This window comes from Bos javanicus, chromosome 9, assembly GCF_032452875.1.
Source record: "Bos javanicus breed banteng chromosome 9, ARS-OSU_banteng_1.0, whole genome shotgun sequence".
NCBI classification, from domain to species: domain Eukaryota; kingdom Metazoa; phylum Chordata; class Mammalia; order Artiodactyla; family Bovidae; genus Bos; species Bos javanicus.
Window position 1 is genome coordinate 26,148,875 of NC_083876.1, and position 20,986 is coordinate 26,169,860.

Sequence of the window (20,986 nt, forward strand, 5' to 3'; positions counted from 1 at the left end):
TGGCCAACAAATGCCCTTGTTTCCCTAATGATAGAGCTGCTGCTGCTAAGTCGCTTCAGTCGTGTCCGACTCTGTGCAACCCCAGAGATGGAAGCCTAACCAGGCTCTTCTGTCCCTGGGATTCTCCAGGCAAGAACACTGGAGTGGGGTGCCATTGCCTTCTCCGAATGATAGAGCTAGAAAGGCATTATAAGGAAGGCATATATATTTAGCTTTAATGGTTAGCAGTTTCTACTTTTCCCACTCCATGCCAGCCCCTTCTGTCTGAGGAGCAACCACTACCCTAAGCCAGACTCTTACTTTCACAGTATCTGTGTCTCCATCACACTCCATGCAGAATGATCGTCACTGTCCTGTGTGTTTTCCTCAAAATCTGCCACAGCAACACAACACGACCCACCTTCCAAAATGCACACCCGTGAATTTCTGTGCATTCCTGCTTTTCCATTCTTAAGAATCTGGTGCAGAAATGACTTCAATAACTTTCCAGATTTACTTCCATACATGTAATTTTGGCACTGCCCAATATTACCTTTTGATGTGTTTAAATTCCAAATCAACTGGGAAAAAAACCACGAGTCTTCTCTTTTAAAAACTTTTATTAGGCATTGCTAGATGATGGTGCACGATGTCCTGCACACATCATGCAAGTAAACAGCACTCCACAGGAATCCACACAACAGTTCATACAGTGACAAAGTAGTTGGTTCCCTTTATAGTCTGCATCCAAGTAGAGTGAATGTTGTTTCACCCCTCCATGAGATCTGATCTCATGATTAAGATTGCCCTTCCACTCTAAAACAATCAACCAAAAGCAACAAAAAATAAATGTAGAAGCCCAACCACAACACAAAGCCATAAGGACATTACTAAAAGTCCAAAATTGGACTCCAAAGTCTTACAAGGTGTCCATCTTTTGAAAGGCTTGACCCTAAAATTTGTGTGATCTGACACGTGGGTTGCTTTTACTGCCAGCAGCATGTGAGAATGTATTTACGAAGAAGGATCGTTACACTGATACATATCTACTGAAAATTCTTGAGGTAATAGATTTTTAAATTTCACTGCTTAAAAAAAAAAAAGAAAATCTGTTAATTTCCATGTCCCATCCAGCAGGACATATCGGTTGGCAGGAAGATTCTTCTCCTTTTTTTTCTTTGTCAAATATTTACACATATTTGCATATACAACCTGTGTCTTTGTCTTTTCTAAACACATGATTTATTTTAATTATTCGTTATACATTCATCAGGAAAAGTTGAATTATATACTATGGTACATAAAGAATACAACAACACCAGCTTTTTGTATAAAACTAACACAAAAGGCAAAGATCAAGAAGAGCAGGATAATATATTGTCCAAATGTCTCACTGTTGATAAAGCCCACTGTGAATGAGTAACTCCATTTAAACAGCAAACACCATCAATTCTTCGGCATCTCTGTGGAATTACAGATGAAGTATTATCAAAGACAAGTGGTAGTAAACTGGTCAAATTCCTGAAGAACCATATAATTACTTTTATTTTTAATGCTTTGTAATTTTATCCTAATTGTAGCTATAAAGACTTATAGCCATTCCAACTCTTGTTTTAAACTTTAATAATCAGCATTCTTTTTGGTGGCTTAAAAATACATTTCAGTTGTAATGGCTTCAGTTTATGGTGTTTAAGATCCTTTTTTTAAAATACTTTAGCTTAAAAATGACGATGAATTTAAGAAAAATATATTGGCTAACCTGCTGTTCTGGAGAAAATACAGTGAATGAAGGTGGCAAATACAGCCTACGTATATATATTCCTAAAGTGTCTCATCAGCACTTTAAATAGAAGGACAAAGAAACACTCACACAAATATATGGCTCTTCAGATAAGAAACAAAGTCAAGTGAAAAAAATAAGGCACTAATAACAGAGATAAATGTTTCATACTCTCATCACACAAAGCACCATATGGAAGGTTAAAGGGACTATACTTTACTGCTATTGGAAAATGGTAATAAACCCAGTTTCCCTGACCTTAATTCACTAATTTCTTCTCTTCTTAAAAGTAATTAATGTATAAACACTAGAATACTGGCGGGAGGAATTATATATTATGCTAAAAGCACAATTCATGGAACCAACAGCATGAAATAACCACTTGGAGCTAAGAAGCCCATCACTCTAAAAATGTAAGACATTAAAGTCTTAAACACTCCCAATTGTTCGACATTTCCATCACAACAGAATTTGCTTCCTTTCCAATTTTCTTTTAGGAATTTCTACAAAAGAGTATTAATATTTTCTATTTTCTTATTTTATTTCTACATCCCTCTTTCTTAAAATATATTCAAAATGACTTCCTCCACATAGTTTTATGAATACCAAAGTTAATAGTATGACCAATGAAATGTAGAAAGGGATAAAAAGTAAAATTACATAAATATTTGCCAATGTCATTGAAAAAGCAAAGAAAATCTCTTTTCGACCAGGCTCATATATTACTATGAAAAGGAGTATGCCATTATTAATGTTACAGAAAATGAAAAGAATGTAATGAGACTATGACAAGATCTGGTACAACCTACTAGTCAAAGTCACTCATCTTAAAATTAAGACATTCTTTTCATTTGCTATTGTTTGTGAGCATGTAATTTAAATGGAATATATTCTGGTAATTCAAAGGAAGTAAAATTTATTCTTTAGAACTGCAATTTCTAAATATACAATAATGACAGATTAAAGACTCAAATGTTTTTCTTTTTAGTATTTTAAATTCGTTTTGAAAAAGAGAATAGGCCCACAAATTTGCAACATACATATACATGTAAATAAATGTTTCATGAAGACATCTAATAATTTTGTTTGCAATAGAAACAAAACAACTAACTGTTGTGGCTTCTTAATAATGTGTTAACCTAACAACATTTTTATGCCACCGTTTTCATGTTCTTTCAACACAAAATTATTTTTATGATATCTCAGAACGTATTACTTATTAAACTAATAATGTCTTTCATAATAAACAAGATTGTCAATTAATTTTTATATTAAAAATCTGTAACAGATTGTCCTTGTTAAGGTGTATATATATATATATTTGCCAATATACCAATTAGTGTTCTAAGTTTCATACAAGATACAAGGTAGGTTTACTTTTTTCAAGACCATCTAAAGACTTTTAATTATGATGAATATGATCAAATAACAAAATTAAGCTATTGCCATATAGAATTTAAAATAATATGTCTTAAAGAAAGGGTTTGTAATCAGCTGATAAAAATCACACTTTACCTAGAATTTTCTTTATAAAAGAACACAAAGCATGCTAATTTTGTATAAACTGAAAATTTCAGATACTTCTATCGTATATTTAGTGTTTACTTGAAAGATTAAAGGTATATTTGGACATAGAAGAAATAATATATAGTGAAAAATATTATTTTTAAGAACTTGACTGAATTATTCACATTATTTCTCCAGTGGGAGCATGAGGTGGGCACCTAACTTTACAGGGAACTGATAACCAAAGTAGTGGGCCAGCTACAAGGAAAAATCTGAAGTAACATTATCTCAGCAATTTGGGGGCAATTTAACACCCAAGTTTGACTCTCCCTTAGGTTCTTCCATATTACATAATAAACCTATACTAATATACCTTGAGTGTGGGTTTTCATATCAATGAAAATGTTGAACATCTGCAAACTTTGCATGGTTTCTCTAGAAAAGGGCCGATATGAGTTACATTCAACGCCATCCACTGTAGATTATCAAAAAGTCTAATAATGTTCACAGAGTAAGGATCCATGGTCAAGTCTTACATACAAATGTGACAACATTATAAATCCAGCCTTAAGACCAAGCTGTGGGATTTTTGTTGAAACAAAGACCCCCAGGCACACATCTGGCCATTTTGGATGAATCAAGAATGATTTGGGGGTCACACTGAATGAATATCCACATGTGCTTTCTGTCCAACTAAGATGCAAACACAATATTGACCTTACAATAGTCCTGAAGCAATTTTGAAAGCTACATTTTAGAGTATTTCTAGGCTCTCAGATTCAACTGACATCTTCTCATTCATTTTACTTCTTATCAGAGGGCTGGGCCTGGCATGCTGCCGTCCATGGGGTCACAAAGAATCCGACAGGACTTAAGGACTGAGGAACAACAGGAGGGCAGGCAGGGTGTTCCAACTCCTATCAAGGAGAGGGACAGTGTTCCAAGTTGTCCTGGCATGTTTCAACTTACAGATCTACTACCAGGGCCAAATTGTGGAGTCCTTTCAGTTTGAATTTCATTAGAGTCAAAAAAGTTAATGGTCAGACAGAAGTTATCCCACATTCAGTCAAGACAGGAAGGGGACTGCAGAGGGAAAAAGCAAGATAACTAAGAAATCTGGAAAGAAAACAGAAACTTGATGTTCAAGTATGTGAATATCACTTTACAAGCAGGGAAAAAAGTAGTATGATGGATCAGAGTGACAAAAATGTGGGATAACCCTGAAAAAACAAAAAAATATTTTCTATGCTAATAAGGTGTATAAGCTAAGCAAAGCAGAGTTAAATACACCTAATGAAATTTCTTTTGTAAACTAACAGGAAGTGGCCAAAAAAGGTAGTAGCAATCTTCTATGTTTTTTTCAAAAAAATTCATTGCCTTTTAAGGCCATATTGATAGTCTCAAAACAGTCACTTCTTTAGCCAAAAAAGAACATAATTTCTAACATGAAAAGTTACATGCTCCTAAAATTGGCACCATGTATGAGGCTATATAGTCCACAGGGCTGCAAAGAGTCAGACATGACTGAGTGACTAATACTTTTTTTTTCATGAGGAAATGTAAAGTATGTGATACTTGAAGGCTTCAGCTAATGATCCAAAAAGATGACTGCAAGTCTCACACTGCTGAGACTGTTTCTTGGATTCTGATTAAGTGACTATAAAGTTCCAGCCCCAGAATAGCGATGTACAGTACAAACCCCACACACCAGTTGGCTGTGAAATGAGTATAGCTTTATCCTCTGTGCTGTGCTTAGTCCCTCAGTCGTGTCTGACTCTTTGTGACCCCCATGGACTGTAGCCTACAGGCTCCTCTGTCCATGGAGATTCTCCAAGCAAGAATACTGGAGTGGGTAGTCATGCCTTTCTTCAGGGGATCTTCCCAGCTCAGGGATCAAGCCCAGGTCTCCCGCATTGCAGGTGGATTCTTTACCATCTGAGCCACCAGCAAAGCCCCTCTATGATTTACAAAGAAGTGTCTTTCTCTTTTAAAGCTTTGCATTGGAAAGGGAGCATTTCACCATGTTGCTGCTGCTGCTGCTAAGTCACTTCAGTCGTGTCCGACTCTGTGCGACCCCATAGACGGCACTCCCCAAATTTGGACTCTGATTTTGTTCATACCAAATTTATAATTATTTCATAACTATTGAAACAATAATTATGGATATTCATATTAAAATGGGATTTGCAACTTATTTTCCAGAGGAAGATGTCATAATTAAAATACAATGATTTGAACAAACAAAATATGCTTACACTGGCTATTAACGGTAGTTTTGATTTACTATGGTACTAGTTGGTGGAATTTCTTTTATAGATTTCATGAAAAATAAAAAATGCAGCTAAAACGTGCACTAGAAACTAACTTAGTATTTTAAACAAATATTCCAATGAAGTTATTAGGTAACATGCATTAATTGCTTGCTAGGTTCGAGCTCCTAATACCAATTTTTAGAATTACTATATGTTTTGGAAACTTGGCTATATCTTTTTCAGGTATGTTTTACTTGTTTTAAATTTTCCGCTTCTGATTCCACCCTCCTCCCTGCTCGCCTGCCAGATTTAAAGAGGTGACATCTATTTGCTAATAACACTGTTATTCTACTGTCTCCATCGAAACATTGCAATCAGTTTAACTCTGTCAGATTACTTAAAATGACACAAGTATTTAAAGTGCATTATTGGACCTTAAGGCTATATTTATAATAGGCATTAACACAAAACAATAAAGCTGACCACAGGAAAGATTACTTTCAAGGGTTGAGACAGATCTCGGCCACAAATATGAAAGGTTAAGCACACAATCCAATGGGAAGACTGACATTAAGGCATATGTGCAGCTTGCATAAAAAATTCAAATATAAAATGGCATTTGGTATGAATTTTTATCTTGGTACTTAATGAAGTATACTAATTAATATTACTTAGGCCACTAACTTTTATAATCATGAATTCAATAGAACTTATAAAATTGTAGTGTTAAAAACACCTGCATTGTTTAATAAGGGAGAAACTAGATCAATGTGTTGGCAGATGTCCTGTCATTTGACAAAGGTCCAGGAGGAATGAACTGCCTTGCAGGTTCCTAAGTGAGTTTTTAACCCACTCCTTTCCTCCTCTTTTCTACTGCAGAGGAGCTGGTTAGAGTCTCAGAGGAGTGGAGAAAATGAGGTTGGGTTGTCTGGGGACTGGAAAACTGTTTGAAGGTATTGTAGGGGAGCCTTGGGCCATCTGTTTGGGTGACAGGATCAAAAGATAAAGACTCACCTGTGGCCTTGGGACTCAAGAGATGATGGGTGACACAAGACAGGGAATTTCCTGACAGGCACTAATGAATCCGATATCACAGAGAGGACAGCACAATTAAAGATATCAGGTTGTAACCTGACCAGTGTTTAATTATCTTTGATTGTTTTCCAGTCTGCTCTACCTTTAGGAAACAATAGCACCTATCAGAAAATCAGGGTGGTGGCAAGAGAATGCTGTTTGTGCCAAAGGTGTGATTCCTCTTTTCTTCTTAACTCCACATACAGAAGTCCTTCAGGAAATGCTGGGAATCATTGTCAAATAAATGTCATGCTGTTCTGTTTATAAGCACCCCAAAAAACCACCAACTTTATGTACACTCAAAGTTATTTTTCTGTGGATAATGTGGTCGTTTGTAATTACCAACATATTGCTTCCTACTTCTCACAATGGCATAATTAAGTTCCTCTGTGGAACATGCATGAACATGGATAGTGTTTTTAAAATGTGACAAACATGATCACTTTAGCCATTTCACTAAATTCCTCAAGTTTTAAAACTAGGCAATCCAAACATCAATGTATCTTTCTCTCATTATATTACAGACATCTCATTGCACTTTATTTTTATTGGAATAAGATGAATTTTCTTTTGTGTTGGCAAGGTATTTATTTGGCTAATCAAGCATGAGGACAAATTATCCTGCAAAATATGCTTTTCTTCAAAAATGGTGCACTTTTACACAACTTTTTCTCCAAGAAAAGGGTCTTAAATATATTATTTCTATGATTTTCATTCATCGAAAATGCATTAAAATTTTATTACAAATATAAAAACCAAATTTAAAAACTTATGAAAATGTTCACACAGTGACAAAAATATATGTAAAGGGTCTTCACCAATGTTTTGTAACAGAGAAGTGAAAACAACCTTGATGTCCATTTAATAGGGGACTGATTAAATAAATTAATGTATGCCCCCCAATGGAATATGTAGTTAATTTACAAAAGAATGAGGTAACTCTATTTAAACACTTATGGAAATTTGTCTACCAATACATAGTAAAATGAAAAATAGTCACAGGACAGTAAGCATATTATTATTCTATTTGTACAAAACTAATACATACACAGATACACATACACACATACATATTTACTTATTTGTATATTTTTAGATAGTATCTGGAAAGACCTATACCAAACCATTAACAGTGGTTACCACTAGAAAATAAGGGGTGGGGAAAAGTAGAGGAATTTGTATTTTATAATTCCTTATAGCTGATTTTTTTTAAGGAGCATATATTGCATTTATAATGAAAAATATTAAAATGATAAGCCTTGGATAAAAAGATATTCATCTTATGCACATCTTTTTCTAAAGTCATTTTTTAAATTTCCTCCAAAAGGTAAGGTTGTTTTACCTTCAATGTTGGCACTAACATATAAATAATCTCTTTTATCTTTCTCCTTCCTTTTTAAGATCTTAATGACACTTAGCAAAAAAAGTCACAAATACCTACTGTAAGTCACTAGCAGGGAAAGGCCTGATATATAGCAACTCTGAAAGTGAAAAACGCACACATTAATTTAAAAAAGTCTACGAAATATAAAAATGAAAATCCTGTGCAATGCTGTGCACACCATCACAAGTGTTGATGAAAGAGCCTTCACTGATAACAGACACTGCTCTGTAAGTGGAAAACTGGAACATTTCCAAATAATATAAAAATATCTCCAAAAGATAAGTTATTCAAAGAAAGGAATAAAAAATCCCTGAGTAGGCCAAAGACAACAGACACACAGATACAATAACCTAAGGAAATAGATTATCCAGGACCAGAGAGTATATTATTTAGCTAGTTAGTATATATGTATTCATATGCAGCCATGTATATATCTAAATATATATACATACACATATCATACATAGACACTTCCACTAGATTTAGATTTCATCACATGCACACATCATTAAACTAACACCTAAGTCCAGGAAGGGAAAGACTAATTTACAAAAATTAAGCACTTTTATGACAAAATTATGTGGATTTAGGGCTAGAACTTTCCATTCTCTCAGTTCTCTTGCTAGAGGATGTAGCCTAGGCACTCAATAAATATTTGTTGGATTGATAGATAGTCGGATGAATGGAAAAACAGTGTAGAGGCACGGATGAATTTGTGAAGCTACAGCATGACTTCTTGTATCATGTTATGTTTTGAAATATGCTATTCTAGGACCATAAGTGGACACAGCCTCCTCTAACTGGAAACAGATTAGTCCAGCAGTGAAGTTTTTCTGAGTGTTACTCAGAGAATGGAAGTGCTGGCTTGTTATCTGTGCACATAAACTTCACTATCATGGACTTTTTAGATCAAATAAAAATGATAAATGTTATACTCTGAAGCCCAACAAGACAAACTATCCATGTTAATGCATGTTTTATCACATAATGTATTTCAATTAAGAAAAGGCAGGTGACAAGTAAATGCTACATCAATGCCAATAACTAATGTTAAGGATTTGGAGACAAGTGGCAACTTTAGGCTTCTTAGGGGTCTTTAATGATGAACACTCATAATGAAAACAAAATAAAACACAATTTAGTTACTTGTCCTTTTCTTACTTTTAAAGACTTCTCAGTTTGGTAAAACATCCTAAATTTTTTTTTTTTTCATTTTTTGCTTCCTTCTCTAAAAGCAGTTTATGTTTTAGATAAACCTGTGAACATAAAAAGTTTTGTTTCAAATCACCCCTCCATAAGAAGATACCAACACATTATTATGCATTGAAGCAGTAAACATAAGAAAAATCCTTCAAAAACAGTATTTGTTTTTATGAAAAACTCGGGGACAAACAGAGAGAGAGAGACAGGAGAGGTGAGAGGGTGGGGTTTTAAATAATACCATATGCTTAATCTAAAGCATAATTATTATCATCACCAGTTGGTTAAACAATTAGAAGAATGGGGATATGTTCAAAGGCCTCAGCAGTTCTCTCTACAGCAAACTCATTTAAATTAACTATAGACTGAAGCAAGTATGCCAACATGTAAGAAATCTGAAAAGAAGACTGAATGTTTAGGTCTCGAGAATTTCCTAGAAGCAGCCTATCAGTTTTGTCAGTTTATAAAGTTTGATAATCCTTGAGGCGACTCTGCACAAATTTCTGTGTGTACATCTGAGACACACAGAGAAACAGCAAGAAACAGAAAGGGTCAACATCAAAACAGCCTGTTGTCTACGCTGACTTTAATTCAGTACGTTACCAAATTATGCCCACAAAGGAACGATCGTCTTTAAATACGTCTACAAAAATGTGGAAAAATAGTGTAGAGGCATGGAACTCGACAAGAACAAGGTATTGGACCTAGTTTTAATATAGATACGTATATACACACACATTCACACCCCTACACGATACACTTCAGTAACTAGGATTCTTCTCATTTAGTTTCATTAGTTCCTTTTTGGGCATTGAGATTTGTAACAATGAGAGCATCTGAAGGAGGAAGGAATTATATGCTTGGGCCACAGATGAAAATAGGTGCGTGTGGTGAGCCTCCGTCTTCTGAAAGGTGGCCTTGCTTGTTGGTGCAGGTGGCACTTGAGTTATTCACCCCAAGTCTCAGAAGAAGGCCTGGAGGGAGAGTCAGGGACAAAGACAGTCTAAGCAATGCTCAGGAGACACATGCTCAGACAGTTTTGAGGATAACTGGTTCTAATTAAAGTACTGTCTTCCAAGAACCACGAAGAGTCTATGATATAGATGTTTATAGTCTATGAAAGTGACCGTTTCGTAAAAGCAGCAATCTGTATATGGAAAGGACAGGATACCATGTTGGGAATGCACTGGAGCTAGAGGCATTGTGGCCTGCAGAGAACACGGGGAAGAGGAGGCAGAAGGCTCCTCTAGGCGGTTGCAAGGTGCAGCCCTCTGATGCGTGTATCATCCTGTGTGGTTCTTACCCAGCCCAGCGCTGTCAGATGACATCATCTGCATTTACCAGTGCATTCCTGTCCGTGATCGTTTTCTCTGTTTTTTACAAAGGCAATAGATAGGAAATACAAATAAACCTGGGGGTTAAAAAAAAAAGAAAAAGATGAAAGCTAATTAAAAGAACAGGCTTTTAGTACGATAGATTTGTAACATTTCTATTTTCAAATGTTCATTTTGCAAGCTATTTATTAATAATCATTATTTAGTAATACATGAAAAGAGGGAAGATACCTACGCTATGAAACGTACTTAGTTTTTCAAGATTCTCTTCTTTATTCTTTTTTTTAAACTCTCTCCTCACCTTTTAACAGTCTGTGACACAAGTTTTGATATGAATTTTTTTTCATCAAAATATCAAAACGTAAGTTTAAGTCTTCTTTATTAACCCTGGTTATATCTTTCACACTGATATTCATGCTTCAGTTTCAGGCCATATAACATGTTACTCAAGAAGATGGGTGCTGGAGCAAATGTCAGCTTTGATTCCCAATTCTACCATTTGTGAGGTCCTAGCAACTAGCTGCGGAGAAGGCAATGGCACCCCACTCAGTACTCTTGCCTGGAAAATCCCATGGACGGAGGAGCCTTGAGGGCTGCAGTCCATGGGGTCGCTGAGGGTCGGACATGACTGAGTGACTTCACTTTCACTTTTCACTTTCATGCATTGGAGAAGGAAATGGCAACCCACTCCAGTGTTCTTGCCTGGAGAATCCCAGGGACGGGGAGCCTGGTGGGCTGCCGTCTATGGGGTCGCATAGAGTCGGACACGACTGAAGCGACCTAGCAGCAGCAGCAGCAGTGACTAGCTTTAATTTCCTCAACTGTAAAATGCAGAAATAGCATCTACTTCATAAAGCCTCACTCATTGCAAGAACTTATGTCAGTTACTTTATAATTCTATCTATCCTGCACATACAAATTACTTGCTAAACAGAACTTGACATATAAAATCAATTTATTTAGGAAAAAAAGAGAAATCCCGTCTACTACATGGAACAATTATCCAAGCAGCCTTTAGCTATCATGTTTGCTTTTAAATTCTCTAAAGCAATGGTTCTCAAAGTGTGGTCCGTGGACCATGAGCATAAGCGTCACCTAACCTTTTAGAACTAGAAATCCATGGGTCCCGTCTCTATAGTGAATCACAAACTAGGGCAAAGACCTGTTAACTTGTGTTTTAACCAGCCTTCATGGTTCTTATAAAGCACTCCAGAGTCTCAGAATCACTGCTTGAAATGTGTATTTTAATATACCTGTATGAATGAAACTATATTTATCACTGATACATTTTCTATTTGTCAAAGTGCTCAATTTTATGCTGGGCAGGTGTTCCTACCCACATCAAACGTATCTTTTTGACCCAGGGAATCCTTTTCTTAGAACTAACCAAACTGTACCAGAGCCTCTTTCCTTTGATGCTCTAAATCTGGGTTCTTGTCCACTGGAATCTTTTGGTAAAATTCTAGTTACACTAATTTTTGTATTAAAAGAGAGTTAATAATGCTTTATAAGAAATATGAATGAGAGTATTCATGGAGTGAAGAAGTGCCACACAAATACATCCTATATGAAACACACCCCTCCGAATCTATAAATCATGTGCTGATGGCTTATCTAGAGCAAGCACAGGCCAGGTACCTCCCCTACTTACTAACTGACTCACTATTACATTTATACTCATGTTCTCTCTACAGCACCCAGAGAATTCTTATCTCAAATACATTAAGTGTTTCTTACCGATGACAACTGCTATGGCCCCTAGTGCTAATCCCAAGACCAGAATTAGAGGTGCAACGAACAATTTTCCAGCTGGAAAACAAAAGGCAAACCATTTAGAGAGTCTTAAACTAAAACCAAAATACAAATTCAGCAACACTTTTAAATATCACAGTGTGTATTTTTAAGGAGTCGTTATAAGTAAGGCAATATTTCTCTGGAAATGTATCAGATGTAGAACAAATGTGTACATTCAGTAACTTCACTCAAGTCCTGGGCACATGGGTCATCCATCTCATAAATTACTTACCTTATACAACCAAGAAAATTCTAAAGCTACTGACTCACTTTATTCCACCAGAACCATTCAACTTTGTGCTTTTTCCTTTAGATCTCTTCCATTGTCATTTTTTTTAAATATTCTGAAAGATTAAAAAGGGAGTGACACATCCTGAGCCGGCAAAAGAAAATCTAATTAGCTCACAAAATGGAGAGCTCGTAGTGCTACAAAGAGTTCTGCCTAAGCCCACATCTGAAAACGTGATTTATTTATTTCCTGGGTCCAAAGGAAACTAACAACATGAACGTCTAATATACTGAATGACAAATGGGATGTTTCAATACTGTTAGAGAAAATCACCAGTAGACACACAATATACTGAAGGTTATTCAAATAAATCATTTTAGCAAACTTAAAAAGGAAGTACTTATAAGAAGGCTAAACACTGGTAAGGATGCCAGTGGCATCAACCAGCATTTTTTCTTCTGAATGAATAACTGAGCAGTGATTACAATAAATTCTAGTTACAGCGCAAAGTTCACGACTGGAATCCTGCTGGTGTTAAAAGGCACTGGCACAAAAATAGAGGCTAATAGTTAATGTCTTTACATCATAATCTTTATCATTACATGGTAATCTTATTCTCAAAGCATGTGATGTAGCAACAGCTACAGAATGCAAACCCGAGAGAAGAGGAAAAAATGGATGGACTTTGCAGTAGAATCACATTGCTATTAAAGAATCAAGCAGCAACACCATTCTATAAATAAGGATGCTAATTTGGAATAACAAACTACATTAGAAAACAGAAACATAATGTTGCCGTTTGCTGGAAATTTGTCAGAATTATATTAACATTTTTTATTCTTAAGAAAGGGTCTCTGGAACCACAGAAAATATAGAGAGAGAAAATATTTTTTTTAGGAAATATATTTTTTAATATCTAATTTAGAAAAAATTGACATTCAGTTGACAAAATGTCTAACCATGAGGTTTACTTACTTTTTTCACCAATGATATAATTTATCAAGCAATACTAAATCCCACTGAACAATTATATTTTGTACACTCATAACGCTATGCTTGAGTTTAGAATGTATTGACTTGCATATTTTAAGTGAATCTGTTTTCTCCTGTACATGTAGCTCAGTGTGCTCATTCATATTTCTTTTTTAAGTAATTATCAATTTCACAAGAGTGATATATTTTCATAAGAGAGATAAAACATGACTGCAAGGTAACAGCACTACTGTTTTCAAACGTCACAGGACTCAGAACCAGATACATGCTCTTTTTCTCTCTAGGAAGCAATAAACTTATTACAATCATGCAATCCATATTTGACACATGTTTAAGTCTACTTTTAAAACTGTCCTGAGGACAGTTAAGCTCAGATTCTGCTATTCCTAGATCAATAATAATTCTTTTAAAATACTATTCTCAATAGCTGAAACAATATTTTATCATATCCATATATCCTACCTTATTTAAATATTTTAGTACTTATTTTTTGTTCCTTTTTCTGCTATTTTAAATTATACTTGCAAGTACACCATTGTCAGCCTAGATTTATCATATTTTAAAATGTCTATCATGTTACCATCAAATTTATTTGTAAAAGAACTGCACAAAATTTCCAATTCATTCAATAGAGTATGGAAATTCAGCACAGAGTATTAACTTGACAAAATATTTGCTAATCAATAATCCAAAGAAACCTCATTTTATTTTAATTTACATTTCTCTGACTACTAATAATGTGGAATCTTTTAAAACATGTTTATTGGCTATCTTTATTTCTTCAATTCTGGTTCCAGACTTCTTTTTTTAAAAAAATTGATATTTATTTTTGGGGGGCCTCCATTTCTTTTGCATATAAGCTATTTTTGTATATAAGCTACTTGTCAACAAGGAATCAAAGACCTGTATTTTCTTCACCAATGTATGCTTTAATACTTTGAATATTTGTATGGAATAATATGAGAACTAAGCATTTTTCTGTCACTTTTATTCCCAATACCATTCACTGAAAAATCTGCCTACTCCCTGAAAAAGTGAAAGTGTTAATTACTCAGTCATCTCTGACTCTTTGCGAACCCATGGACTGTGGCCCACCAAGCTCCTCTGTCCATGGAATTCTCCAGGCAAGGATACTGGAGTGGGTTGCAATGCCCTTCTCCAGAGGATCTTCCCGACCCAGGGAATGAACCTAGGTCCTCCACATTGTGGGCAGATTCTTTACTGTTTGAGCTACCCAGGAAGCCATTCACTGAAAAATCTACCTACTAGGGAGATACTTCCATGTCAGAGGCCACTAATTATCCTCCAATCGCTGTTCTGCTTTATTCTCTAGAGACAGAACTTCTGATCTGCAGCTGGGCAGATGCTGACATGAAACGAAGACTTTGTTTCTCATCCTCCAGGTGTGAGAGGAGGATAGGCCCTTTTCCTGTCTCTATCCAAGGACATCTGCAGGCTTCCCAAACTGTAGATCAGGGAAAGACAGAGGTCAGGAAGGCTTTGCTGTCATCCATCTATTCTCTCCCATGGCAGGGAGGAAGCAAGCCTTGTCCTGCCTTTTGTAGGGATGAGATGTTTGAAACTGAACTGCTCTTTTATTTAAAAACACTGCTTATAAAATCACTTTATTCCATTTTGTAAAATGTAATGGGTAACACGGATTATTGTATTCTTCCCTGTTTGTCCATAGGAGAAAAGTCCACATTTTCCTGCCACACTTGTGATGGTCTGACAGCAGTTTGAGACGGTCTGACCGCTGTTCTGAAGGTGGAAAAATATGTGTAGGAGAGAGAGCTTACAAGGCCAGCTGCTCCCTGCTTTATCAGGTACATCCTGACACACAAGAGCACACACGTACACACACACACACGAAAATGGGCCCCAAAAGGAAACCATTTACAGAAATCTGACTGCAAAATTTAAAAATGAAGACAGTACAAAGAAAATATTTCCCTGCTGACAATGTTTTCATGGCCTGTCGATTCTACAGGCTGTTAAATAACTTGACTGTATTTTATGATGTGGGAAGAGGATTCTGATGGCATCAAGGCAAAAACTGAGAGGACCCAAAGAGAAGGTGTCCAAAATATCACTGGACAAACAGGGTGGGAAATAACTTTATTTAAGAATGACTAAACAGAAAAATGGGGGGAAAAAGCATGCTCTAATCAAAGATTATTAAAAATAAAAATGGAAGGAAACATCCTGCAACAAAATGGCACTGAAGTAGGAAGGAAAAGAATTGGCAATGCAGGAAAAGATACAGGTGTTGGTTTTTAGGTTGTTCTCTGTATATATAGACTTACAAATAGGTTATAGCTCAAAAACTTACTTTGCAATTAGCTTTCTCATGGTAGTATTGTTATAAATAGGGGTTAGATTCCCTAAGTATCTCTCCAAAGCCTACTAAACTAGTAAGTATATATTGGTTATATAATTGTTTACATACACTATTATATGCAAATAAACCAAAAAGCACTAAAAATTATTAAAACCAATCTTGTCTATATTCAATGCTATTGGTTATGGAACACTGCATTTAACTAAATAAAGCTCAGGAAGAGTGTTTTACAAAGATCATATAAGATTTTAGAAAATGATGGTGCTGGTTTCCACATGATTAAATTTAAAATATATGTTCTACTGTTTAGCTGTCAGAAGTATATCATTACCACCAACTGTTCTGAGTAGCCTGCCATGATTCTAGCAAGGTGAGTGGTTTCACAACCCTAATGAAGTGATGGAGGGTTGAAGAGAGATATAAGAGAGTTTCATGAAGTAAGTAGAAAGGGAGACATGTGGATGATGTTTAAAAATATTGCATATGTGAGAAAGACTGCCAGAGGAAGAAAGAATGGAGTTCTGGGTGATGAAAAAGAAAGCATATCTCATTGTAGGTCTATTCCAAAGGAGTAGGGAGCCATTAGAAGAAGAACTATTAGGCCAGAAGAACACTGCACCTAGGAATCTGTGTTTACATTTGCATATTTGTATATGAGACCATGTGTTGCTGAGGATGAAGAAAGCAGTAAAAAGTCAATCCATAAAAGCATTTCATGCATGCATGCTAAGTTACTTCAGTCATGTCCGACTCTCTCTTTGTGACCCCATGGAATGTAGCCCACCAGATTCCTCTGTCCATGGGATTCTCCAGGCAAGAATACTGGAGTGGGTTGCCACTTCCTTCTCCAGGGGATCTTCCTGATCCAGGGATCAAAACCTTGGATATTTAAACTTGGGTTTGTATGCAATGAAGGCATTTGATGCTCATTTCATTAACTGTAAGCGATTAATATTAACTTCTAATACAAATAGAAAATATATACAACTTATCAACTATATAGGTACAGTGGAACTCTATCACAAGACTCTGAAACACAGGGATTTTAAAAACTGTACTGTTGTGTCTTCCATGAATAAACAGAGGTTATGTGTTAAGACCCATTGCTAGTATCGTCACTACACAAATCAATGTGACAGTGTCCCCTTCTATCAAATCACCTACAATAGGGTTTCAGAAATGACTTAACATTTCTGCGGTAGATTCAATTATTCGTTTTTCGAACAAAATCCACTTGCTCATATAGAAAGTGTCCTGCTAACAAACTTAAGTTTTTTTATTTTAAACACAAAAGGAGAAAAAAATGTCTTCCTCCTATTTTCAGCTAAAGGCTCTACTAGAATGCATGGCAGGTGCTGAGATTTATCATAGCTGTTGGGTCACATTTCTAAGCTCTATCATCGTCACTGCGTACTTCCTGAGGAAGATTCCTATAAATAATGTTGGACACTCACCACAGACTGACCCTCGCACTAATCTCCTTAGGTGAGGTCTCTCTGGGAGGTAGCGGTATTTGCATCCAAATATACTGAGGTTTGAGGTGTGGTCTCCAAAGAAACGGAGCTGGCGGTATCTCTCCCCACATCGATAACAAAAATTAGTGTTACACTGTGAACAGGTCATATGGTCACACCCTTCAGTTCTCTGGATGTGGATCTGTAACAGAGAAAGAGAGATAGAAGAACAAGGTTATTAAATTTTTAATAAAGGATGTATGGAACAAAAGATACAAGTTTCACCAAAATAAAAGCCTTACAGAGCATTCCTGAAGCTGTGAGTTTGCTTATAATCACATTCTTTAAGGCCATCTTTATATCAAACCCTTTAGATGTGTAAAGCTCATTAACATTTCAGATGCTGAAGCTGTTGGCTTATTTTGACTAATATAAACAAACACATCCTGAAGAAAATTCACTTATCTTTCTAAACATACATCTCACTCAATGATTAGGAGGCAATTTAAAATGCTGTGAAGGTATATTTTGTTGATGCTATGATAAGCAAAAATGAGGTGGCCTGGGAAATAAGAAGAGACAAAGAGGATTCTTTAAAAGAAAGGATTACATAAAATTTTTTAAGGGACAGAAATTTCTCTTTGTGTAAGGGAATGACAATAGGTGTAAAGTAAAAGTGAAAGTCGCTCAGTTATGTCTGACTCTTTGCAACCCCATGGACTACACAGTCCGTGGAATTTTCCAGGTCAGAATACTGGAGTGGGTAGACTTTGCCTTCTCCAGGAGATCTTCCCAACTCTCCAACCCAGGGACTGAACCCAGTTGGGCGGATTCTTTACCAGCTGAGCCACCAGGAAAGCCCCAGTAGGTATAAGTGTATTTGCAATACCGTTTTAGTTCCCAGCTCTCATGTTAGTTGCAAACGCCTGAACAGGACTGTGTATACAATGCTACCTGCACAACTGTTGTCGTCGTCAAGTTAACAGGAAAATACAGAAGTTGTTGCTGTCAAGTTACAGGTAAATACTGAGATTACTCCTTATCTCCCAGGCTACAATTTAGATGATACTACTTACTTATATTACTCATGAGAATAAAAATGTGATAATATACATACAGGGACTAACCCATTTTGGAGGCACATACTGAGTCAGGTCAGTACAATACTGGTTCCATTTATCCCTCCCCCTTCACTCACCTAAAACTGTGAGGAACCAAATACCTGGGCAGTGTAACTGGCATTCCCTGATTGCCAAGTGATCTCCTTTATCACTTCTTCATATGGATGATTCTTAGACTGATGCTAGACTAGAGAGTACCTTCCTGGACAGGCAAGGACTTGCTATGGTCAAGGGCATATGGGCATCAGTGGTCAAAGGTAACTACCAATCATTACTTGGTCAATAGAAGCCAAACTTGCTTTTCCTGCTATTGGCCACCTCATCTTTTTCAATTGTATTGATTTTTTTCCCCTTTTACCTGACAGTCCTTTGAGAGTGGACCCAGGTTTTGTGGAGCCTGGTTATCTAATTAGAGGGGCTCAGGGGGTGCAGTGTAAAGAGTTCACCTGTCAATGCAGGAGGTGCAGGTTTGATCCCTGGGTCAGGAGGATCTCTAGGAGAAGAAAATGGCAACCCACTCCAGTATTCTTGCCTGCAAAATGCCATGGACAGAGGAGACTGGTGGGCTACAGTCCATGAAGTTGCAAAGAGTTGTAGATGACTGAGCACACACACACTTAAAGGAGAAGCATGCAAATTACAAATTGGATGCCTACAAAGGGTCCCATGCAGGTGAGGATCTCTGCAGCTTAAGCTCTGCAGCTTCCTGGTAACTTCTCCCCTGATGGCCCCGTAGGGCCTGTTTCTATGAATAAGCCTGATGAACAACTGCTGTGACTGCATCCACTTAGCAGAGCAGATGGCATTTAGGAACGATGTAGGGCAAGGCCCTACTTAACCCTTGAATTATTTCTCATCCTTTAAACCACCTGAGCATTAGGAGAAAACATGTTCAGAGACAATTGCTAAGCATCCAAAATAAAGGTTACTTCTTCACATCCTCAACCTTTGGACTGTATATTGTATTTGATCTTGATATGGAGATAATAAATCTTAACAGATTTCCTAGCCACATACCATAGTGTTGTATGTGACCTATAAAGGGAGAAGGGCTAATATTTGCTTAGAGCCTATTATATACCAAACTTTGTACATACATAGCATCTTTACCCTCATGACCAACCATAAGACTGGCATGTTTATTCATAACCAGAGCTCAGAAAAGTACTCTGCTTGAATGAATGGAGAAAGGATTTGATTCATGTCTATTTTGTTATTATGCTAAGATGAAAGTGAAAGTGTTCGTTGCTCAGTTGTGTTCAACTCTTTGTGACCCCATGGACTGTAGCCCGTCAGGCTCCTCTGTCCATGGACTTCTCCAGGCAAGAATACTAGAGTAGGTTGCCATGCGTTCTCCAGGGGATTCTTTGCAACCCAGGGATTGAACCCAGGTCTCTCACATTGCAGGCAGGGTCTTTACCATTTAAGCTACCCAGGGAGGTAAGCACCCTCTTATCATAAACTTAAAGATAAGACCAGAGGGTCAGTCATATTCTTTGCTGACAGTGTCATCATGTCTGCCTCCTGCATGAGGCATGTCTGAGTCTTTCTGCTTGGCTTAGTTGCTCTCCGGACTAATCCACATTCTTCCTTTAAAATAATATTCAAACTTTTTCTGACAGGAAACTTGTTCTAATAAATTAAACTTGTTGCTGACAGTTCATTTGCCTCAAAATTTCATATTCAATTTTCACTGCTCTTTTACATCTGTTTGTAATACTTTTTATTGTGTTCTAAAATCTTTATGTGGTATATTCATTATTCATTTAAATACCAAAGACTGTAATTTCTAGCCTATTTTAAGTCTTTCCTTATTTCAAAAATAACACTCAAAACACAGCAGGCTACTAAAGTACAGTTAGTCCAATAATATGTCTACACAGGACGTGATAAAATTCTAAGCTCTGATAATACTCTATGGGAACCCTATATGTCACAGGGTTATATGGTTCTATAGAGTAATTTGAATATTTTACACACATAACAGCAATGACTTAATCATGAAAAATGGTTTCAGAACTTCTGTCAGGTACAGAGTGAATCCTCTAATACTATTGCAAATATATCTTGATTATATATGAATATTTTATAACTTCAGGCTAAAAGAGAAATGCACTGACATAATGCAAGTTAACTTGTAACAAGAGACAGGACTTTTCACATTTGCTAATAAGCAAGTTATAATTTTGAACTTCTAACACCCAAAGGATGATAAATTTAATCTGCTAAATGAGTTCCCTGAATATATCTTTAAAGGTCACTCTTTTCAAAACATCAAAGCTTTTAAAAGTTGGTTTAAATTACATTTATGTAAAGTCCATTTTATTTCTCAGTGAAGCTTTAAAAACATTTTTATTATAGATTCAAAACATTCATCAATTTATCTCTGCTAAAAAACAAACTAATTGCCCAAGTGTAATTCAGCATCAAAACTTTGTATTTAATTAAGAGATGCAGACAGAGTTAAGACAGATGAGATATTTCTAATCCACTAGATTAAACTGACTGCCCATAAGCCACAAACATCATTTGATTTGTTACCACA

The 20,986-nt window shown here is 36.2% G+C and overlaps 1 protein-coding gene across 1 annotated transcript in view; it reads right to left on the reverse strand.

The window, feature by feature from the left end:
- Nucleotides 1-581: 581 nt before the first annotated feature.
- Nucleotides 582-20,986, reverse strand: part of RNF217 (ring finger protein 217) — a 132,414-nt gene continuing 112,009 nt past the window's right edge. The window contains exons 4-6 of the mRNA XM_061427378.1: nucleotides 17,321-17,522; nucleotides 12,247-12,318; nucleotides 582-10,586 (exon numbers count right to left, since the gene is read on the reverse strand). Coding sequence (XP_061283362.1) covers nucleotides 10,513-10,586; nucleotides 12,247-12,318; nucleotides 17,321-17,522 — 348 coding nt within the window. The 3' untranslated portion in view covers nucleotides 582-10,512. The remainder of the gene's footprint in view (nucleotides 10,587-12,246; nucleotides 12,319-17,320; nucleotides 17,523-20,986) is intronic.